The sequence below is a fragment of the Corythoichthys intestinalis genome, chromosome 13, assembly GCF_030265065.1.
Source record: "Corythoichthys intestinalis isolate RoL2023-P3 chromosome 13, ASM3026506v1, whole genome shotgun sequence".
NCBI classification, from domain to species: domain Eukaryota; kingdom Metazoa; phylum Chordata; class Actinopteri; order Syngnathiformes; family Syngnathidae; genus Corythoichthys; species Corythoichthys intestinalis.
Window position 1 is genome coordinate 53,400,374 of NC_080407.1, and position 20,703 is coordinate 53,421,076.

At 43.7% G+C, this 20,703-nt stretch overlaps 1 protein-coding gene across 2 annotated transcripts; it reads left to right on the forward strand.

The window, feature by feature from the left end:
• The first annotated feature begins 4,732 nt into the window (after positions 1-4,732).
• On the forward strand, positions 4,733-20,486 carry LOC130929183 (H(+)/Cl(-) exchange transporter 5-like). 2 transcript variants are annotated; one of them, XM_057856181.1, is made up of 17 exons: positions 4,733-4,826; positions 5,504-5,629; positions 8,450-8,598; positions 8,663-8,762; positions 8,829-9,016; positions 9,089-9,211; positions 11,940-12,146; positions 12,212-12,292; positions 12,369-12,603; positions 12,668-12,843; positions 15,040-15,180; positions 15,270-15,456; positions 15,807-15,949; positions 16,013-16,162; positions 19,408-19,513; positions 19,576-19,792; positions 19,934-20,486. In XM_057856181.1, exons 2-17 carry the CDS (start codon positions 5,515-5,517, stop codon positions 20,022-20,024), a joined length of 2,409 nt encoding a protein of 802 aa, XP_057712164.1. In that variant the 5' UTR covers positions 4,733-4,826; positions 5,504-5,514; the 3' UTR covers positions 20,025-20,486. The 2 variants fall into 2 exon arrangements, with proteins under 2 accessions (XP_057712164.1, XP_057712163.1); XM_057856180.1 differs by lacking the exon at positions 4,733-4,826 and adding an exon at positions 4,839-5,280.
• The last annotated feature ends 217 nt before the right edge of the window (positions 20,487-20,703 follow it).

Here is a 20,703-nt window from a genome sequence, read left to right on the forward strand (position 1 = left end):
CATTGGATCTGCATGAAATGAAAGATCAGACCAGAGTTTGTTCCAAAAGAATGAGAAAAAATGCTGCTAAAACCCCAGCACATACTGGATTTAAGAGCCGTTTCCTCCGTCCCACCCCAACAGAGAAGGCCACGGCGGCCAAGCCACTCGAACAGGAGGAGGAGATCGACATCGACCTGGAGGCGCCCGAAACGGAGAAGGCGGCTCTGGCCATCCAGAACCAGTTCAGGCGTTTCCAGAAGAAAAAGAAGTAGAACCGGAGCTGGGAACCGGAGAACAAAAATGATAAAAAGACAAAAAAAAAAAATGTACAGAAATGTCAGGGTGGGCGGGGGTATTATTTAAATCTTGAGGATTTTCTGCTTTCGTTTGCAAGAGTTTTTTTGCATGAGATTAAAACGAAAGCGCCGAATTCCCAATGCACAAAAACCGCAAAAGACGAGCACACTCACGGAAAGTCACTAACCTGAACGCCCCGTCGTCCCCGTAGTAAAGAGGCGACCGGGCTCGTCACCTTCAGAAACCGGGACGAAAGCCGGCCTAGATTCCAAGCACACGGTGCCACCTTGTGACACCAACCAGAACCTAATTAGTCAATTATTCTCGGAATGTAACCTCTTTTCTATTTCTAGCTGCGTAGATACCTACTTCCTTCCTCTTCTTTGCTCTATTCCACGCGCATTTCACTCTTGCCCGACTTGCTTTCTTTGTAGTTTGCGATTACCTAAATAGTCTTGCCAACAGTCCCGGAATGCGCGGGACATCCAGGAACACCGCCGGCGGCGATACCAATCTTTCTAAATTCTGGTCTGTCCCGCCTAATCCGGGACTGTTAGCAACCCGAGTCCCGGAGGACATTCGACTGTCGACTGGTAGGTCTCGCGCTCAGGCTGCGCTTAAAATCATCGCATAAGACAATCTTAAGGAAAGAACAAATTCAAATCAGTACGAAACGGATAAAAAGAATCGCTAGCTCGCTAGGTGCCATAGCACGTTAGCTCGCTAGCTAGCGATTCCGGACAAGGCCTGCCTGACGCCTGACGGATGTCCTCCGCTGCTGTTTGGAAATGCTGCGTGTATTTTTGCTGTTGTGAAGGCATGCCACATCCATGACATTTTCCTTTTGTGCACCTAATAAAAACTGACGCGTTTGGCATTCCACTCGTGTCGTGTTACTTTTTTGTGCTTTAACTCAGAGGCGAGTCCAAAATAACGGCGTTGGGACTGAGCAATTTGACGTACAGTGGGGCAAATAAGTATTTAGTCAACCGCTAATTGTGCAAGTTGTCCCACTTGAAAATATTAGAGAGGTAAACCTCAACCATTAGAGACAGAATGTGGGAAAAAAAACCACATTGTTTGATTTTTTTTTATAAATTTATTTGCAAATTATGGTGGAAAATAAGTATTTGGTCAATGCCAAAAGTTCATCTGAATACTTTGTTATGTACCCTTTTCTGTAACTCTTCACAAGCTTTTCACACACTGTTGCTGGTATTTTGGCCCATTCCTCCATGCAGATCTCCTCTAGAACCGTGATGTTTTGGTTGCCTGGCACGGCCAGACTGTTCTCCCTGTGTTTTCCAAACACTGAGAGTATAGTCTGCATTAACGGCCTCTCGAGCAAGTACAAAATCAATCGACAAATCAGATTCGTTTATTTGCGTGACGTGTTCTTAACGAGCAACGTCACTCTTCCACGTCGGAAGTCGTCTCCACAACAACACAGATGGCGAACAATCCACAGTAAAATCAGTTTTTAATGACCAAAAACACATCGACACAAGTCATTGACAACAGTCTGTCTCGCGCTAGCCATGTTGAATAAACTCCGCTCTCCTCGTATGTTTACTTCCGTGCGCAAGTCCCTCGTCCCACCTGTCGCTGATTGGTCCACTCCGCTGTTTGTTTGCTGTGGCTTGCTCCGCCTTGGAAATTTTATCCGCTTAATGGTGGCCAGACTCAAGCTGGAACAGCGGTAAGTCTGAAGTACCAGGCTAATGTTTTGGGGCTGTCGTTGGGCAACACGGACTTTCAACTCCCGCCCCTATGGGGTTGAGACTTGGAGACTGGCTAGGCCACTCCAGGACCTTGAAATGCTTCTAACAAAGCCACTCCTTTGTTGCCCTGGCTGTGTGTTTGGCATCATTGTCATGCTGAAAGACCCAGCCATGTCTCATCTTCAGAGATTTTCACTCAAAATCTCTCGATACATGGCCCCATTCATTATTTCCTTTACACAGATCAGTCGTCCTGGTCCCTTTGCAGAAAAACAGCCCCAAAGCATGATGTTTCCACCCCCATGCTTCACAGTGGGTATGGTGCAATTCTTTTTCCCTCCAAACACGAGAAACTGTGTTTCTACCAAAAAGTTCTATTTTGGTTTCACCTGACCATAACACATTCTCCCATTCCTCTTCTGGATCATCCAAATGCTCTCCAGCGAACCGCAGACGGGCCTGGACGTGTACTTTCTTCAGCAGGGGGACACGTCTGGCAGTGCAGGATTTGAGTCCCTGGCGGCGCATTGTGTTACTGATGCCCCTTTCCCACTGAAACTAGTGGGTCAACGCGCATTTTTTCCAAGCCGATGCAACCCACTAGCAAGTCAGTTTTCCACTCTAATTTGGAAATAAATTCTTTAAAAATCAAACAATGTGATTTTCTGTTTTTTTTTTCCACATTGTCTCTCATGGTTGAGGTTTACCCATGTTGACAATTACAAGCCTCTCTAATATTTTCAAGTGGGAGAACTTGCACAATTAGAGGTTGACTAAATACTTATTTGCCCCACTGTATTTGGCATAGGCGGCGTTTGACTCTTATGGGAGAGGGGGCCAAAACATGTTGATGACCTCGAAATGCAGTGTCAGAAATAAAACTAACAATTTATATATACTGTAATTTGGGGGCTTTAAAGTGCACCTGAGTATAAGCTGCCACGCACCAAATTTCTTATATGAAAACGGCATTTGTTCATAGATAAGCCGCACTGTAATATAAGCCGCAGCTGTCTTCACTGTATTATGGGATATTTACACCAAAAGATATGAACTGGTAACGATTTATTCGACAGCGGCGTCATAAGACCAAATGAACCACCATGAAGCTGCGAACCAATTGGCTGGAAAGCTTCATTGCTTCAAGAAGCTTCATTTGGCCATCATTGCTCCTTTGGAGGAGACCATCATCCTCTACTCCCTCCTGCTGCAAACACTGTTGTCGTCTTCAAATGCCTCCTAGCATGCATTGCAGTGCTAAAGATGTAAAATAACAATTAAAACTCATGTTCTGTCTTCAGTTACTGTTCTAGTTGTTTCATTCATTGCTGGTTATGGTAATTGGTAACACTTTATTTGACAGTGGTGCCATAAAACTGTCATTAGACAATCATAATTATGACGTGACACTGTCATGAGCATTAACAAATGCTTATAACAAATGTCATTTAGGGTTATCCGGCAAATTATGTCACTTTCGAATGGATGTAAAAGATCCAAGCTGGACATAAATGGAGTTAGTCACATAATTTGGCGGATGACACTTCATGACATCTGTCATAAGCATTCAGTAATGCCCATGATAGTGTCATGTGATAATAATGACGGTCTTATGACAGTCTTATGGTGCCACAGTCAAAAAAAGTCTTACTAAATACTATAAAAAACAATTAATGAAACAACTGGAACACTAACTAAATAAATAATTAGCAAAGAACATGAATTTTCATTGTTATTCACATCTGTAGCGCTGCAATGCATGCTAGGAGGCATCTGTTGCCTACTGACCCATATAAATCAACGAATAAGCCACACTGGACTATAAGCCACAGGATTCTAAATCAAGGGGAAAAAATAGCAGCTTATAGTCTGAAAATTACGGTAGACAAATAAATTCAAAATGCAGATCATTGTTCGGAATTCCCATGTGGCCAAAAAAATGTCACACCAAACTGCTGTAATTAATATCATTCAGCAGGACTATTTTTTAGATGCGCAATTCAGCCACACCGTTGCTAACCATCATATGCTATTGTTTCGCCACAACTGGCTTTATTACCTTTTACTATTCATCCTTCACACAGCCGCCGGAAACAAATGTTGTTTAATCCATCTGCAGGTGACCAGGAGATTGATTTTCGATTGATTGATGATTTTACGACAATGTGCGGAGGTGCTCTGGTCCTCATGGTAAACATGGTCTTTCTTCAGGCAAAACATTACCGCTTTTGTCCACCGGTGTCGCTAAAATCAACCAAAACAATAGTTACCAAGTGTTGCTTTAAAGTGATTTAAAGTCAATTACACGCAATAGTATTTTTCAGCCACCAGGGGGGCACTGCCCCATCTGCCCCCCATAATCTCCGCCTATGGTGTACGGGCGCACCACAACATGGATTTCTTTTTTTTTTTTAAGTTTATTTTGAAATGAAAATGAAGACTTATGGATAGTATTTACGGATTATGTGTTGTGGTAGTTAGTTAAAAAAATACTAATTACATTAAAAACCGACTAATGGCAATATTTGTAGACAGTAATTTATTACAGATATAGGTTTGATAAAAGATAAGATTTGATTTGGCAAAGCTCAGTTCCCTTATTTGTAAGAAAAGTATCAAATATATCCCTTAAATTGTTGTAAAATGATTATTTGTGAAGACAACGCGTCCAACTGCCCCACTGACCCACTTGAGGAAGCGACGACAGCTCTGAGCTCGATTGCTCTTCCTGCCACCCTACTTCTGTCAAGATGACGTGCTTCCCGGAAGTGAACAACTTTCACAACAAAAGCTGTACAAGAGCTTGCTGATGAAATTACGTCAAAGGTAAATAAGAAATGTTTGGCATTTGTGCTTTTCACGGCGACGTGGAAAGTTTTCGCTATTTATTCAAAATGTTTTGTTTGTTTGTACTCGACAGTGTGGTTTGTACGTTCGTTTTAGTAGCGGAGTGAGTGTTAGCTAGCATGGAGCGAGCTAAACTTAACACGACAAGCTAACGCTTGCGTAAAAGCTAAATCCGTAACCGTAACGTGATTTCCTCGAAGTTGCGTTGACGTTCTTGTGAGCCGGCCGCCAACTTTGTGGTGTTGACATAAGAATAACATTAAAATATTAGGAGACAAAAGCGAATCACGAGATCCGAGCGTCGTTTCTCCGACGGATAAACTTTGCCCTGAACGGATCACCCCCCCTTCAGACAACCCCCAACCCCAGAAGAATATAAAACTAAATTTTTGTGGGTCTCCAGTCATGAGAATTCCGACTTGTTCTTTCCAAGGTGAGATCTGACTAGTTTCAAGCTAATTATATTCAAATGCAGGCATTTTCAAGTTGAAATCAGCCAAAAATCCTTGTTAAATTAGCAACATAAACTTGCTCATCCTTAAATTTCTACTGAAAATCACTTTTTAGTGATTGGGGTAGAAGGAATGATTCGTATGTGGATGACTAGGCTCGGCAGTGATGACAAATCATGACAATTGTTGTGGGTCACATGACAGGCGCCGCCGTGATGGAGCAGCGAGGTGGCGGCGGCAGCAGCAGCGACGATGATGATGAGATGGTGGACCTCACCGGGGCCACGCTGGACTTCTCGTCCAACTACGACGACCCTCTTCTCGCTTCCGGTAAGCGTAGGCATGTGCCGGTATGACATTCTGACGGTATGGTAACGTTAAGCCAAATTTTCACGTTATCATGGTATTGAACTAACAGCTCTAAATGTGTTACTATAAGATACGTTTTTTTTCCATTGAATAGCAGCCTAAACCCACAGCAGAACAAAAATAATTGAATTATTTTCCATCAAAAGCATGTGCGTATGACCCGTATCATGTAACATTATACACGCACTCTCTTTCTCAACACAGACAGTTGCCAGAGAGAGGAAAACACATGTTTTACCACCGCTAGACACACTAAACACACTGGAGTTAACTCTCGTAGCTGGTGGGAAACGTTCATGACAGTGTTTATTAACCTTTAATTTTGTATAAATGTGAAATCATATTGGGAAACATGTCGGTTGGCCCTCCTCCTCTAAGCCTGTAACGTTTCTGTAGCCGAAGTATTCCCATACCAGCGAGTTTCACCTCCTCCAGCCATTTTGTAGCACAGCTGACACACGGACATTGAGCAACAACCGATGGGGGAGGGTTGAGCCTTGCAGCTGCAAGTGAGGGATTTCTACCTTCTTTTTTAGGACATAAAAAAATAGCTTATACCTTAGCAACGGTATGACAGACTGCACATATTTAGCTATGAGTTGAGTTTTCCAACCATTTATTATCACCATTTTGCTCCCAGTAGTGACTTATACGGCCCTTATTTGACGTCATCTGACTTTGCGTGACCGAGCAGGTCCGACCAGATCTCACTTTGTTGTTGACTGTCGAGCGGGGTGATTAGCGGCGCGTGACGGAGCAGTGAGTGCAAAGGTAGCAAGGTAAAACAATAATGAGCAGAGCAGAGTTCCTTCAGGGACAAGTCTCGCGTGTCATTCTCTGTCTTTAGTTCCTTGTTGAACTGAAGACAAGTACCGTAACTGGTTCAGTCGGGTGCGTGACACCTTTATCTTTCCTGGCAGAAAAGTGAAATAGAAATCGAGAACGAGGAAGAGACGTACAGTGAAGAAAATAAGTATTTGAACAACTTGCTATTTTGCAAGTTCTCCCACTTAGAAATCATGGAGGGGTCTGACATTTTCATCATAGGTGTATGTCCACTATGAGAGAGATTATCAAAAAAAAAATTGCATTGTATGAATTTTTAACGATTTATTGGTGCAATACAACTGTAAATATACTTTGTTTTCACAGTGTTACCTCCCCTGTGTAACGCTTGCAGTGACAGGTGGAAATCACAACTTCTCTTGCTCACTTTTAACTTGTGGCATTTATTGGCGAGCACATAAAAAAGCCTCACACACTCATTACAGCGCGCTCACTTTCTTCTCTCCCTGCCCGCCCACGGGCAAACACACCTGTCAGCTCCAAGGCAGCACTTGCAACAACAGATTTCTGTACTATTTCGTATGTTTGTAGTGTTACCGCTGTACTTAATCATGGTTTTACACGTTCTGCGTATGAAATAAACCAGGGGTGCCCAAGTCCGGTCCTCGAGAGCCCGTATCCAGCTTGTTCTCCCTCCTTTAACACACCTGAATCAAAAGATCAGCTCTTCAGCAAGCTTTGCAGGAGCCTGACAACAATCCTAGTTATTTGATTCAGATGTGTTGGAGGAGAGAGACATGGAAAACAAGCTGGATAGGGGCTCTCGAGGACCGGACTTGGGTACCCCTGAAATACACGTTAGCTAATTAGCTAATTAGCTTAGTGCTCGGCGCTAACTATTAACATCTCAAAAACAACAACAATAAAGGCTAAACAGTACAAGAGGGTTCGTGTACTTACCTCTTATAGACGCACACGGGTCTTAGCAACACACTCAGGACATTTTTCAAGTGAAATGCCTAAAACTACTGCTGGACATCTGAAAGACAAGGTGCAACGAACACTATCTCTTCCCTTCTCGCTCTAAAAAATAACTTGCGCACAAATGCGGTCGCGCTTCTGTTCCTGCCTGTCTCATACACAGATTTATTTTCCAGTCTTAGTAACCAGGAGCATCCGTAATAACGTTGTGCGTGCGTCCGTTAACGGTGTCCGGGCAGCAGACGTGTCTTGGATTTCGTTCCGCTACGAGGGGCTGTCATAAAGTTATGAGGGAAAATCTGCGTTTTTGAACCTTTATGAATCGTAAGCGAATCGTCATGTGGTGAATCGCGATGCATGTAACAATCGATTTTTTTGGGAACTCCTCTAGTAGCCATCAGTCAGGTTTCTGGGCTTTCACTGGGAAACACGGAGTTTAAGCTCCCTCCAAAAGTTTTCCATTAGGTTTAGGTCTGGAGACGGGCTAGGCCATGATAGAACCTTGTTGTGCTTCTCACGGAGCCACTCCTTGGTTTTCCTGGCTGTGTTCTTCGGGTCATTGTCATGTTGGAAGATCTAGGCATAACCAATCATCAATTCTCTGACTAAAAGAAGGCGGTCGTTCTCCAAAATCTCACAATACAGGGCCCCAATCATCCTCTCTTTTAAAAAAGTTCACTCATCCTGTCCTACGCACAGAAAAACACCCCTAAAGGATGATGCTACCACCCCCATGCTTCACAGTAGGGATGGTGTTATTTTTTTGCCGATTCCGATACTTTGAAAATGACGTGATCGGACCCGATCGATCGGGACATCTCTACCAATAATTATGGCGGGCACTGTATTAACAAATGCAGTTTTCGTGTCAAATTTGGTGGGTGGCGGCTTATAGTCAGGTGCGCCTTATAGTGCGAAAATTACGCTAATTGTTGCAGCACTACTTGACAGTTTCCATAGAAACGCAAAGAATTGGATAAATTGTTCATGTTGTGACTCTCTGCGACCCCCCAGGCGATTACGAGACGTCCGCGAATGGCGCCGGCCCTTCCAAGTGGCTGGACCCTCCGGAAGATGCGGCGCCCGGGCTCGGCACCTATGAGGACTTCAACACCATCGACTGGGTCCGCGAGAAGAGCAAGGACCGCGACAGGCACCGAGAGGTAGCGTCCCAAATCACTCCTGGTTTCTGTTTGGGAACTTTTTTCATGTTCCTGGTTTGTTCAGATCAGCAACAAAAGCAAAGAGTCGGTCTTGTCAATGGCACTGAGCATCATTGACGCCTTCTCGGGTTGGCTACTGATGCTCCTGGTGGGCCTCATGTCAGGTAGGTCCGCTTACGGTGGTCTGCCAAAGTCCGGCATAACCACGTTTTTTTCCCGTTGCCTGGCAGGCGCGGTGGCAGGCGGCATCGACATTGCCGCCCACTGGCTGACGGACATGAAGGGAGGCGTGTGCCTGGCAGGTTTCTGGTTCAACCACGAGCACTGCTGCTGGACCTCCAACGAGACTACCTTCAATGATCGACATCGCTGTCCTCAGTGGCAGAGCTGGGCCCAACTAATCAGCGGTACCTCACAGGTGACACCTCCACACTAAATGGTTTGCCTACTGCTTACGGGAGTGATCTTCTTTAACGTTGTGTGCAAACAGGGCGCGTTCGCTTACACGCTGGACTACGTTATGTACATCTTCTGGGCGCTCTTGTTCGCCTTCCTGGCCGTGACGCTGGTGCGGGCTTTCGCTCCATATGCGTGCGGCTCCGGAATCCCCGAGGTGAGTTTGCTCGCCGCAGTGCTACAGAGGTATGAAAAATGAAAACCCCCCAAAAATGTCACATACCCCCCAAAAATTGCCACAAACCAAATTTATTTTGCCACATACCAAAAAAAAAAAATGCCACATGTCAAAATCCGTTTTGCAATATGGCAAGGAAAAAATGCGACATGGCAATGCCATATGGCAAAATCAATTTTGCCACATGGCAAAAAAATGCCACACTGCAAAATCCATATTTGCCACATTTTTTTTGCCATGTGGCAAAATTGATTTTTCCATGTTGCATTTTTTTTTTTTGCTTATATGGCGTTTTTTTGCTATGTGGCAAAATTGATTTTGCCATGTGGAAAAATTAATTTTGCCATGTGGCATTTTTTATTTTTATTTTTGCATGCGTGCTTAGCCATCAATGGCATAACCTGACTTGGGTGCCAGTTGAATGTCAGTGCGCTATGATGGTAAGTGGATGGCCAAAAATCACAGCCACACATGTTTTTCTGCCATTTAAAATGAATGGAAAATTTGGACGTGCATAGCCATTAATGGCAAAACCTGAGTTGGGTGCCAGTTGAATGTCAATGCCCTGTAATGTAAAGTGCATGGTCAAAAATCACAGCCACACATGTTTTTCTGCCATTTTAAATGAATGGAAAATTTGGACGTGCATAACTGTCAATGGCATGGACGTGAATGGCCTGCAAAACTGCCATATACCCCAACAAATGCCACAAACCAAAATCCATTTAGTCACAAACCAAAAAAAAAAAATCCCACATGTCAAAATCCATTTTGCCACATACCAAAAAAAAAAAGCCCCATCATGTCAAAATGAATTTTTCCACATGGCAAAGAAAAAATGCCACATGGAAAAATCCATTTCGCCACATAGCAAAGAAAAAATGCCACATGGCAAATTCAATTTTGCCACATGGCAAATATCACTTTCAGTTCTCGCTGTCACTCAAGATAGAAACTTTTTTTTCCAACTATTACAATCACTTAATTTTCACATCAGAAACTTAAAACTTGAGGAAAATATTCAGAATCATCTTAATTTGACTCAAAAATAGCAAAATTTGCATATTTTTGTATGCAATCACAACTTCTTTACGTTGAATTCTGCTTTTGTGTAGAGATACAGTGGGATGAAAAATTATCTGAACCCTTTTCTCACATTTTTGCATAAAATCACCATCAAATGTGATCTGACCTTTGTCAAAATCACACAGATGTAAAAACAGTGTCAGTGCTTTCACTAAAACCACCCAAAAATTTATAGGTTTTCATTTTTTAATGAGGATAGCATGCAAACAATGACAGAAGGGGGAAAAATAAGTACGTGAACCCTCGTCCTGAGGAGACTGAAAGAGCAATTGAAACCCATTTTTACCAATCAATTTAAGTCAGATGTTTGCTCAATCACAAATAAGTGTTTTAAAGCGGCCCTGCCCACTACAAAACACACACCTGGTCAGAATTGTCTTGATGAGAAGCATTGCCTGGGGTGCATCAAGGCTCCATCAAAAGAGCTGTCTGAAGACCTGCGATCAAGGATTGTTGATTTGTATAAAGCTGGGAAAGGATACAAAACCATCTCTAAAAGTCTGGATGTTCATCAATCGACAGAGAAGTTGTCTGCAAATAGAGAGAATTTGCTTCTCTCCCAAGGAGTGGCTCTCCACCAAAGATGATGTCAAGACTTCATCGCAGAATACTCACAGAGCTAAAAAAGAACCCTAGAGTGTCTGCTAAAGACTTACCGAAATCACCAGTGCAGTCCAATACATCTATGTAACATCAGCTATATGTAAAACTATGACCAAGAATGGTGTTCATGGGAAGAAAAAAACATTGTTGTTCGTTTAATGTTCGCAAAAAGGCACTTGGACACTCCACAGAAGTTTTGGCAAAATATTTTGTGGACTAATAAACCAAAGTTGAACTGTTAGGGAGTAATACACAACGTCATGTGTGGAGGACAAATGGAACAGCTCACCAACATAAACACCTAATCTTCCCCGTGAAGAATTGCGGCGAGAGCATCATGATTTGGGGCTGTTTTGCTCCCTCAGGGCCTGGACAACTTGGAATCTTTAATGGCAGAATGAATTCAAAAATTAATCAGGATGTTTTGCAGGAAAACCTGTGGCTGTCTGTTGGACAGTTGAAGCCAAAAAGAGGATGGATGCTGCAACAAGATAATGATCCAAAACACAGAAGTAAATCAACTTCAGAATGGTTTCAGAAGAACAACGTACAGATTCTGGAGTGGCCAAGTCAAAGTCCAGACTTGAACCCCATTGAGATGCTGTGGCATGTCCTAAAGACAGTGATTCATGCCAGACATCCCAGGAATCTGACTGAACTACAACAGTTTTGTAGAGAAGACTAGGCCAAGATTAGTCCTGATCGTTGTCTGGTTGAAGTTATTGCTGCCAAAGGAGGGGGACCACAAAATATTAAATGTGATGGTTCACTTATTTTTTCCCTTTTCTGTCGTTGTTTGCATACTATCCTCATTAAAATATGAGAACCTATAAATGTTTGTGGGGTTTTTAGTTGAAGCAGACACTGTTTTTTCATCTGTGTGATTTTGACAAAGATCAGCTCACATTTGATGGTGATTTTATGCAGAAATGTGAGAAATTCCAGAAAGTTCAGACACTTTTTCATACCGCTGTAAGTTGTGGCTCGGTGCCAACGGGCAGTTTTTCACACCGCGCAGATCAAAACGATCCTAAGCGGCTTCATCATTCGTGGCTACCTGGGCAAGTGGACGTTACTCATCAAGACGGTGACTCTGGTTCTGGCCGTGTCTTCCGGCCTCAGCCTGGGCAAAGAAGGCCCGTTGGTGCACGTAGCCTGTTGCTGCGCTAACATCCTATGCCACTTCTTCACCAAATATCGCAAGAACGAAGCCAAGCGCAGAGAGGTACCGGTGCTGATTACGACAGCGAGTCCCGCGGACCGAGCGAACGTTTTTCCGCTTTTCTGCAGGTGCTCTCTGCCGCAGCGGCGGTGGGCGTTTCAGTGGCGTTCGGCGCTCCGATCGGCGGCGTTCTGTTCAGCTTGGAGGAAGTAAGACCCGCCCTGCGAATGTTCCGTGCCCTTCCCATACGGTCACGTGTAAAGAAACTATTGTCGCGTGGCGTAGGTGAGCTATTACTTCCCTCTGAAAACGCTTTGGCGCTCGTTCTTCGCCGCCCTGGTTGCCGCCTTCACGCTCCGGTCCATCAACCCGTTTGGAAACAGCCGACTGGTTCTCTTCTACGTGGAGTTCCACGCTCCGTGGCACTTGGTAGAGCTGGTGCCCTTTGTCCTCTTGGGCATCTTCGGGGGCCTATGGGGGGCGCTCTTTATCAAGGCCAACATCGCATGGTGCCGTAGACGTAAGTGCGCCAGTGTACGTTCATGTTCTGAGTCTTTTTTAAGCCGATGTGTTTGCTCCCTAAGGTAAGTCGACCCGTCTGGGACGCTACCCGGTGCTGGAGGTCCTGGTGGTAGCGGCGCTGACAGCTTTGTTAGCGTTTCCTAACGGCTACACCAGGATGAGCGGAGCCGAGCTCATTTCGGAACTGTTCAATGATTGTTCGCTGCTCGACTCTTCGCAGCTCTGCGGCTACAAACAGGTTAGCGCTAGGTTTTTTCATAAACTTCACTATCAGTTGACGTGGCTCGGGGCCGAAACGTAGGGGGACTAGTTTCAAAACCAAAGCCGCTAGCCACCTGAAACCAAATCAGGCAGCTCCCTTAGGCATATATGAGTCTCCAAGAACAGCGACATTAAAAAAAAATAAAGTCGTTCCTGAATAAAATCACAATTATTTATTTGTACTAGTATAACAAAACTTAAAACAGCTATAAAATTCTCAAATTTTACGCTACATGCACAAAACTCACCTAACGCAGAGATAATCACCTATATTTTCAAGGTCAATAGCAATATTTACCATATAAATTTTTGCCCAAAATAGCAACTTCATTTTTTGTTTTGATTTGGTGCAAGTTTTCAACAGCTAATAAATCACTCAATTTTCACATCAGAAACATATTACTTGAAGAAAGCGTGCAGAATCATCTTAAATTATACTCAACAAAAGCAAAATTTGCATTTTTCTATATACAATCACAACTTATTTAGGTTGAATTCCGCTGTTGTGTAGCGATAGAAAATCCAACATTGCAGCAGTCACAAAACAACCAGCTTTTTAAGTTGAGAATTCTTGTAAATAAATGCTTTAATTGCTGAATTTTTATAGATATGAATGTAAAACAGTGTAGATTCTTGGTTAAAAGCAAAAAGAACAGGCAGTTATCGTTCATTTTACATGAATATTTCAAGCAAAAGGTACTGTATTGTGTAATCCAACATGGCCGTCACAAAACCAAGCACTCTTTAATGTGAAAATTCTTGTAAATAAATGCTGAAATAGCGGAATTTCTAAAGATATGGACGTAAAACAGTCTAGATTTTTGGTTCAAATGAAACGGGCAGTTATCGTTAATTTTACGCAAAAATTTCAAGCCAAAGTTAGGGTATTGTGTAATCCAACATGGTGGCAGTGACAAAACAAAGAGCTTTTTAGGTTGAAAATTCTTGTAAATAAATGCTTACATCGTTTAATTTCTATAGATATGAACGTAAAATAATCTAGATTCTTGGTTAAAAGCAAAACACAAGCAGTTATCGTTCATTTTACGTAAATATTTCAAGCCAAAGTTACGGTATTGTGTAATCCAACATGGTGGCTGTCACGAAACAGAGCTTTTGAAGTTGAAAAATCTTGTAAATAAATGCCTAAATAATGGAATTTTTAGAGCTATGAATGCAAAACAGTCTTGATTCTTGATTAAACGCAAAAAAAAAAAAAAAAAAATACCAGCAGTTATTGTTCATTATACGTAAATATTTCAAGCAAAAGTTAGTTTTTTGTAATCCAACATGGCGGCTGTCACAAAACGAGTTTTTTAAGTTGAAAATTCTTGTAAATAAATGCTTAGATTGTGGAATTTCTATAAATATAAACGTAAAACAGTCTAGATTTTGGGTTCAAAGCAAAAAACGGGCAGTTATCGTTCATTTTACGTAAATATTTGAAGCCAAAGTTACGGTATTGTGTAGTCCAACATGGCCGTCACGAAACAAAGAGCTTTTTAAGTTGAAAATTCTTGTAAAGATATGCTTTAATTGCGATATTTCTATAGATATGAATGTAAAAGTCTAGATTCTTGTTTAAAAGCAAAGAAACAGGCAGTTATCAGTAGTTTTTACATTAATATTTCAAGCCAAAGTTACGGTATTGTGTAATCCAACATGGCCATCACAAAAGAAAAGCTTTTTAAGTTGAAAATTCTTGTAAATAAATGGCTAAAATCAATAGATATGAATTTAAACAGTCTAGATTCCTGGTTAAAAGCAAAAAACTGGGCAGTTATCGTTCATTTTACGTAAATACTTCAAGCTAAAGTTAGGCTAATTTTTTCCATTCATTTCATTGTATTCACCACGTTTCAAAGTGCATGCATAGTGCTATGTAATCTAATAATTACCTTGAATTCTCAACCAAATGACTCTTGAGGCACCCCTGCCTGCTTGTATTCTGTAAAACCTTCGTCATATTTCCACCTAAATCCAGCGTTAGAACACAGTGCGTGTTTGAGTTTATCTCAGTGAAAGCCAACTCAACATTCTGCCTGTGTCGGCCCCCTACGGGAAGGCGTGGCACAATGTCTGTGGGAGCTGTTTTGTCAACTGATGGTGGAGTCCATATTTTTTTTTTCCCCTTTATTTTTGCGACCACTAACCAAGCGTGCTCTCCCTGCAGCCCACGAACACGACGCAAAGCGGACTTGGCGACGGCCTGGCGGACCGACCGGCCGCGGAAGGCCTCTACACGGCTCTTTGGCAGTTGGCGCTGGCGTTACTCTTCAAGATGGTTATCACCGTCATCACCTTTGGAATGAAGGTCACACGCACAGTTATTGGTTTCATTCTTGAAGGCCACATCCTGCTCGTTTCAAAGTTGTGTAGAGACTGCTTTTGCGTGGTGCGCAGGTTCCGTCGGGACTGTTCATCCCTAGCATGGCGGTGGGCGCCATCGCGGGCAGGCTGCTGGGCGTAGGCATGGAGCAGCTAGCCTACTACAATCATGATTGGTTCCTCTTCCGAGGCTGGTGCTCGCCCGGTGCCGACTGCATTACGCCGGGCTTGTACGCTATGGTGGGGGCCGCCGCCTGCCTTGGTAAGACGCCGTCAGGATACTGGCGACTTTTTCTCTACTGGCAGTCTCAGTTGAGTTTTGCTAACATCATGAGAAGTCAAGTTTCTTGGCAATTTGACATTTTCCCATTATTTGTACTGTATTATACAGAAAGTAGAGAGGGACTCATGCACTTTTGTAGTTTGGCCGCTAGAGTGTACTGCTGCGTCTTAAGTATTTCTTTGGGCAATCAATAAGAATAAAACAGATTGAAGCAATTGAGTTAAATAGTTTTTCCTGGATGCTGGCCACAAAGAGACAGTCCATTGGTGGACAAAGTCTTTTTGGGTAAACCGTGGAGTTCCTCATAAGGCGCCGCTTTGTGTTGGCAGGCGGGGTGACGCGCATGACGGTGTCTCTGGTGGTCATCATGTTCGAACTGACAGGCGGCCTGGAATACATCGTGCCTCTCATGGCCGCCACCATGACCAGCAAGTGGGTGGCCGACGCTTTCGGGCGTGAGGGAATCTACGAGGTAAGGCGGCCCGTTCGCGTGTGATGTCGTAGTTCCTAGTGAGAAGTTTCTCGTTCCTGCCAGGCGCACATCCGACTGAACGGGTACCCCTTCCTGGAGGCCAAAGAGGAATTTGAGCACAGCAGCCTCGCCGAGGACGTGATGAGGCCCCGGAGGTCGGATCCCGCCCTGGCCGTGCTCACGCAGGACGGCATGACCCTCGGCGAAGTGGAGGTGCGCACACTAGGGGTGTGCCATCTAAGGCACCCCACAATGGCGTACCGCAAGCAACACGTCACTTCCGCTCATTAATATTTATGGCATTAGCGACTGTTGCTAAGCTAGGACAAGCCAACGTTTGTCCCTAATAGGAAATGAATGGAAATCGTGTACGAAGGAGATGTTTACAGCGCTAAACCTACCAATTCTCTCCGAAAATGATGTGCCTGGTGCCAAATTGACTGGCATAGATGTGGAAGAACATAAACATGTTCAGTTAAAGAGATGGCTTTAGTGCCGAAGGCTGAAAAAGATGAAAAAAACGAGCCGACCTAAGCATAGCTTTAGCTTTTTTTTATCGACGCGACTGACAATGACATTCTCCGGTTTCAACAAGCTATCCTTTTCCATCAGCCCTGTCTTTCTTATATATCCTCTGGTTGTCCTACGTCTCTTACCGTTCTTGGGGGTAATTTAGTTAGCTTTGTGTAGCGATTGCAAATGCTACTCAGTGACAGTCAACGAACACTTTTATTTTTTCATTGATAACACATCTTAATCCTATAATTTATTTACACTTCCCCCTTACTAAGGTAGTTTATATATATATATATATAACAGAAACGGTAACAGTGGCAGTCAGATACCTGTGTAATTTTTTTCAGGTCATTCATTGTCAGACAGAAGCAGTACGGCACAACATTACGCTAAAAAAATAAAAATATAAAAATGGCTTACCTCTTTGTCCTCTGAAAGACCATGCCAAACCAACATAATGTTTACTGCATATGAAACGTGAATGGATTCGCCGAGCTGGTGTTAAAGTCCGCGCAAGTTGATTCGGTTTTCACATTTTTTCCTCCCGAGTTTTTGGTTTCCAGGAACGTATGAAGAAAACATCCTTCATGGTCGTAATGTCTAGAGTCGTTTCTACAAGTTCCAAAAAAGCAATGCGTGATCGGCATGTTCGTTTTTGAAAGATTACCGGCGAAAAGTAGCACTTTTTACGTTGGGTCTATGCGAGGGCGGGTCTATAATGTCCCACTTCGGCTTTACTTCCGCTTTACGATGCGACGTCACGGTCTAAAAATAGCCTGCGTGCGGTATGCCATTCGATTTAGGGTGCTACGCTTCGATTATTGAACGATTATTTTCACGGTATTAACGGTGATCACGATTTTTGATGCATCTATCCTTTAACCTTTCAGGATTTTTTTCTTACTTGGTGGCTACTTCATACTTTTAAGCTAGGTATATTTGCCAGTAATCATTATTATGTTTTATTTCCAATCACCTAATGATCTAGCAGGAACCATGGAAACATCCCTATACAACACAAAGCTGACCTTAAACTGCTCTTTTTCACAAGAAGGTGCAAAAACATTATCTGTTTCAAAGGCAGTAGTTATTTCTCTCAACAATACAATTAAATTTACACTGAATTCCACATTTTTCACAGATTTCTGTTCTATTTCACATGTTTGTAGCGTTACCGCTGTACTTAATCCTGGTTTTACACGTTCTGCATCTGGAGTAACTGTTGTACAGTACACCAACGACAAATAGCGAATTCGCTAATTAGCTTAGCACTCAGCGCTAATTGTTAACATCTCAAAAACAACAACAATAGGCTAAACAGGACAAGAGGGTTTGTGTACTCACCTCTTATAGACGCACACGGGACTTAGCAACACAGGACATTTTTCAATTACCATGACTTGAACTTACCTGGCACAGCCAGACTATTATAGTCTGGGACCCAGCCCATTAACAGCCTCTCGAGCAAGGTACAAAATCTATCGTCCAATCAGATTTGTTTATTTGAGTGACGAATTCTTAACGAGTAACGTCACTCTTGCGCGCCGAAAGTCGTGTCTACAACAACACAGATGGCGAACGGGAGAGCCGAGAATATGTTCCAATCTGCGGTAAAACCAGTTTTAAATGACCAAAAACACATTGAAACAAGTCACTGACAACAGTCAACATGGCTCGCGCTAGCCACGTTGAATAAACTTCTCCATTCTCCGCTCACGCTAATTACTTGTCGCTTTAACAACGTCACATCTGCCCATCGCTGATTGGTCCACTTCGCTGTCTGTTTGCTGTGGCTTGCTCTGCCCTCGGAATTTGATCCGCCGGACGGTCGCCAGGCAAGAGATGAACTACTGCTGGACAACTGAAAGGCAAGGAGCAGAGAACACTCTCTCTTCCCCTCTCGTTCTAAAAAGCTTGCCTGTCTCATACACAAATTTATTTTCGAGTCTTTTGTACAGGAGTAAATCTCTCACTCAGTAGCTCGCGCTGCCGCCATCCTCACCTTTTGCGTCAGATAAGGTCTCCGGGTGGCAGGCGTGTCTTGAATTTCGTTCCGCTAGCAGCAGCTGTCATTAAATTATTAGAGAAATCATCGTTTTCGAACATTTATGAATCGTAGTCGAATCTCGATGAATCTAATAATCGATGTATTGGCACACCGCTAGCAGAGGCGTAGCAAGGGTCCCCGGGGGCCCCAGGCAACAAGCAACATGGGGCCCTTCGAGCGTGTGCAAGTAAGGGGGACAGTTGGACTTGGAGCAATTGAAGAAAGAGTAGCAACACAAAAATACCACCATCGGATGCGGAGGTATATACCTTTGTGTGAAATCAGTAGTCAGATTGGCCTTACGACCCACCAAATTCAAATTATTCCGCAAAAACCACTGATTGGTGGACTACCGACCGAAGTGAGTTTAAGATTTTCTAATAAAATTTTTTAGGATTATTTTAGATGCATATATGTTATATTTTTCTTATAAAGTATTTGGCGAGGAATACGATAGACCCATTAATAGACTTTTTTGGAAAAATACACATTTCTTTAAGTAGTCACATGAATAATGAGGTGGCTTGTGAAAATCAACATTAAAAAACCCGGCAAGGACTTTCCAGAGAGTACTTGGTGATTCTTTAAACAATCATGTGGTATTAATAGCTGTTTGGGCTTTCTTAAACATGTGTAATCTACGTGACACGGTTAGTGCTGATTGGGATTGATAACAGAATCGCTAGATAATCTGCCAAATGATTCCATGGTATTGAAACACTCCCTACACTTTTCGCTGCAACAGTGCTCTAAAGCTGCTTGTGGTAAATCTGGTGGCCCTCTGGGGCCCCCTGCTGGCTGGGGGCCCTAGGCAATTGCCTGGTTTGCCTAATGGGACGCGACGCCCCTGACCGCTGGTGCCCGTCAACTAATGTCAATCAATTTGACCTGGCAGGCGCTAGTGGAGGGAACGCACTTCAGCGGCTTTCCCGTCGTCGTCTCTCATCAGTCCCAGCGCTTGGTGGGCTTCGTGCTCAGAAGAGATCTTCTAATATCTATCGGTACGTCCATGCGTGTCAATCTGCGTGCCCGCGTTAGCTAAAAATACTGCTTTTTGGTCCAGATAACGCTCGCCAGCGTCAAGAAGGCGTGGTGAGCGCGTCCCAGGTGCTCTTCACCCAGCACACACCCGCGCAAGCCCCGGAAGCCCCTCCTTTCGTCCGGCTTCGGAACATCTTGGACCTCAGCCCCTTCACCGTCACCGACCACACGCCAATGGACATCACAGTCGACATATTCCGCAAACTTGGCTTGCGGCAGTGCCTGGTCACGCACAACGGGTAAGCGACGGAAACGTTCCGTACCGGCGGGCAAGAACGTCGTGAGATAAACGCGTGGCCTTTAAAACGCGGTGTAGTTCGAGCGGGCTGACGGCGCTTGTCTTTTGTGTCCTGCTTGTATGTTTGGCTTTTTCTGCTTAGGAGGCTTCTGGGTATTATCACCAAAAAGGACGTTCTCAAACACATGGCGCACATTGCCAACAGAGACCCCGACTCCATTCTCTTCAATTGAAGCCTGGCCAACTCCGGCCGTCTCGCGCTTGCGTCCCGAGCGGCTTTTTTTTTTTTTTTTTTCTGCACACTCCGGGATGGAGAAAAAGACTCATCCTCCATGTTATGTGGGAGCTGCCAGACGGCGTCTCTGGAAAATCTCACATCTGCTCCATTTTTAGTTGTCATCTTCCTTTTCGTCCTCCCCCAATCATCCTCGTCCAGCCCGCGGAGGATTTGAGAGCATATAGAAAACCTCGGGACGCCAGAGACGATAAAGTTTGCAGAACTCAGCCCGCGGCCGTCGGACGAGCCCAGACGCGACGCTCCGAGTCGGGGCGGATGGATTCCCATGCCGCTTTCCCCCCTCTCCTCTCGAATCGGGCGTGTGCGAACACAGAAAAACCACATTGAGGAAACGAACAAAAAAAAAAGCAATCATGTCACGTGGAACGATTTATTTCCTACTAAATTATTTCTCTAATTGATGTGTGTCAGTCTTCATTCAGGGTTCCCGCGGGGTCTTAAAAAGTCTTAAAAGCATTGAATTTATGAATTGGCAAATAATATCTTAAAAACAAGGGCGTAGGTTTGCATAGGGACGGCAGGGACAAAACACGACCAACTTTTCAGGATGCTGAAATTGTCCCCACCAACTTTTAAGCAACCTAATTTGTATAATATAATCTTTTCAGTTATAT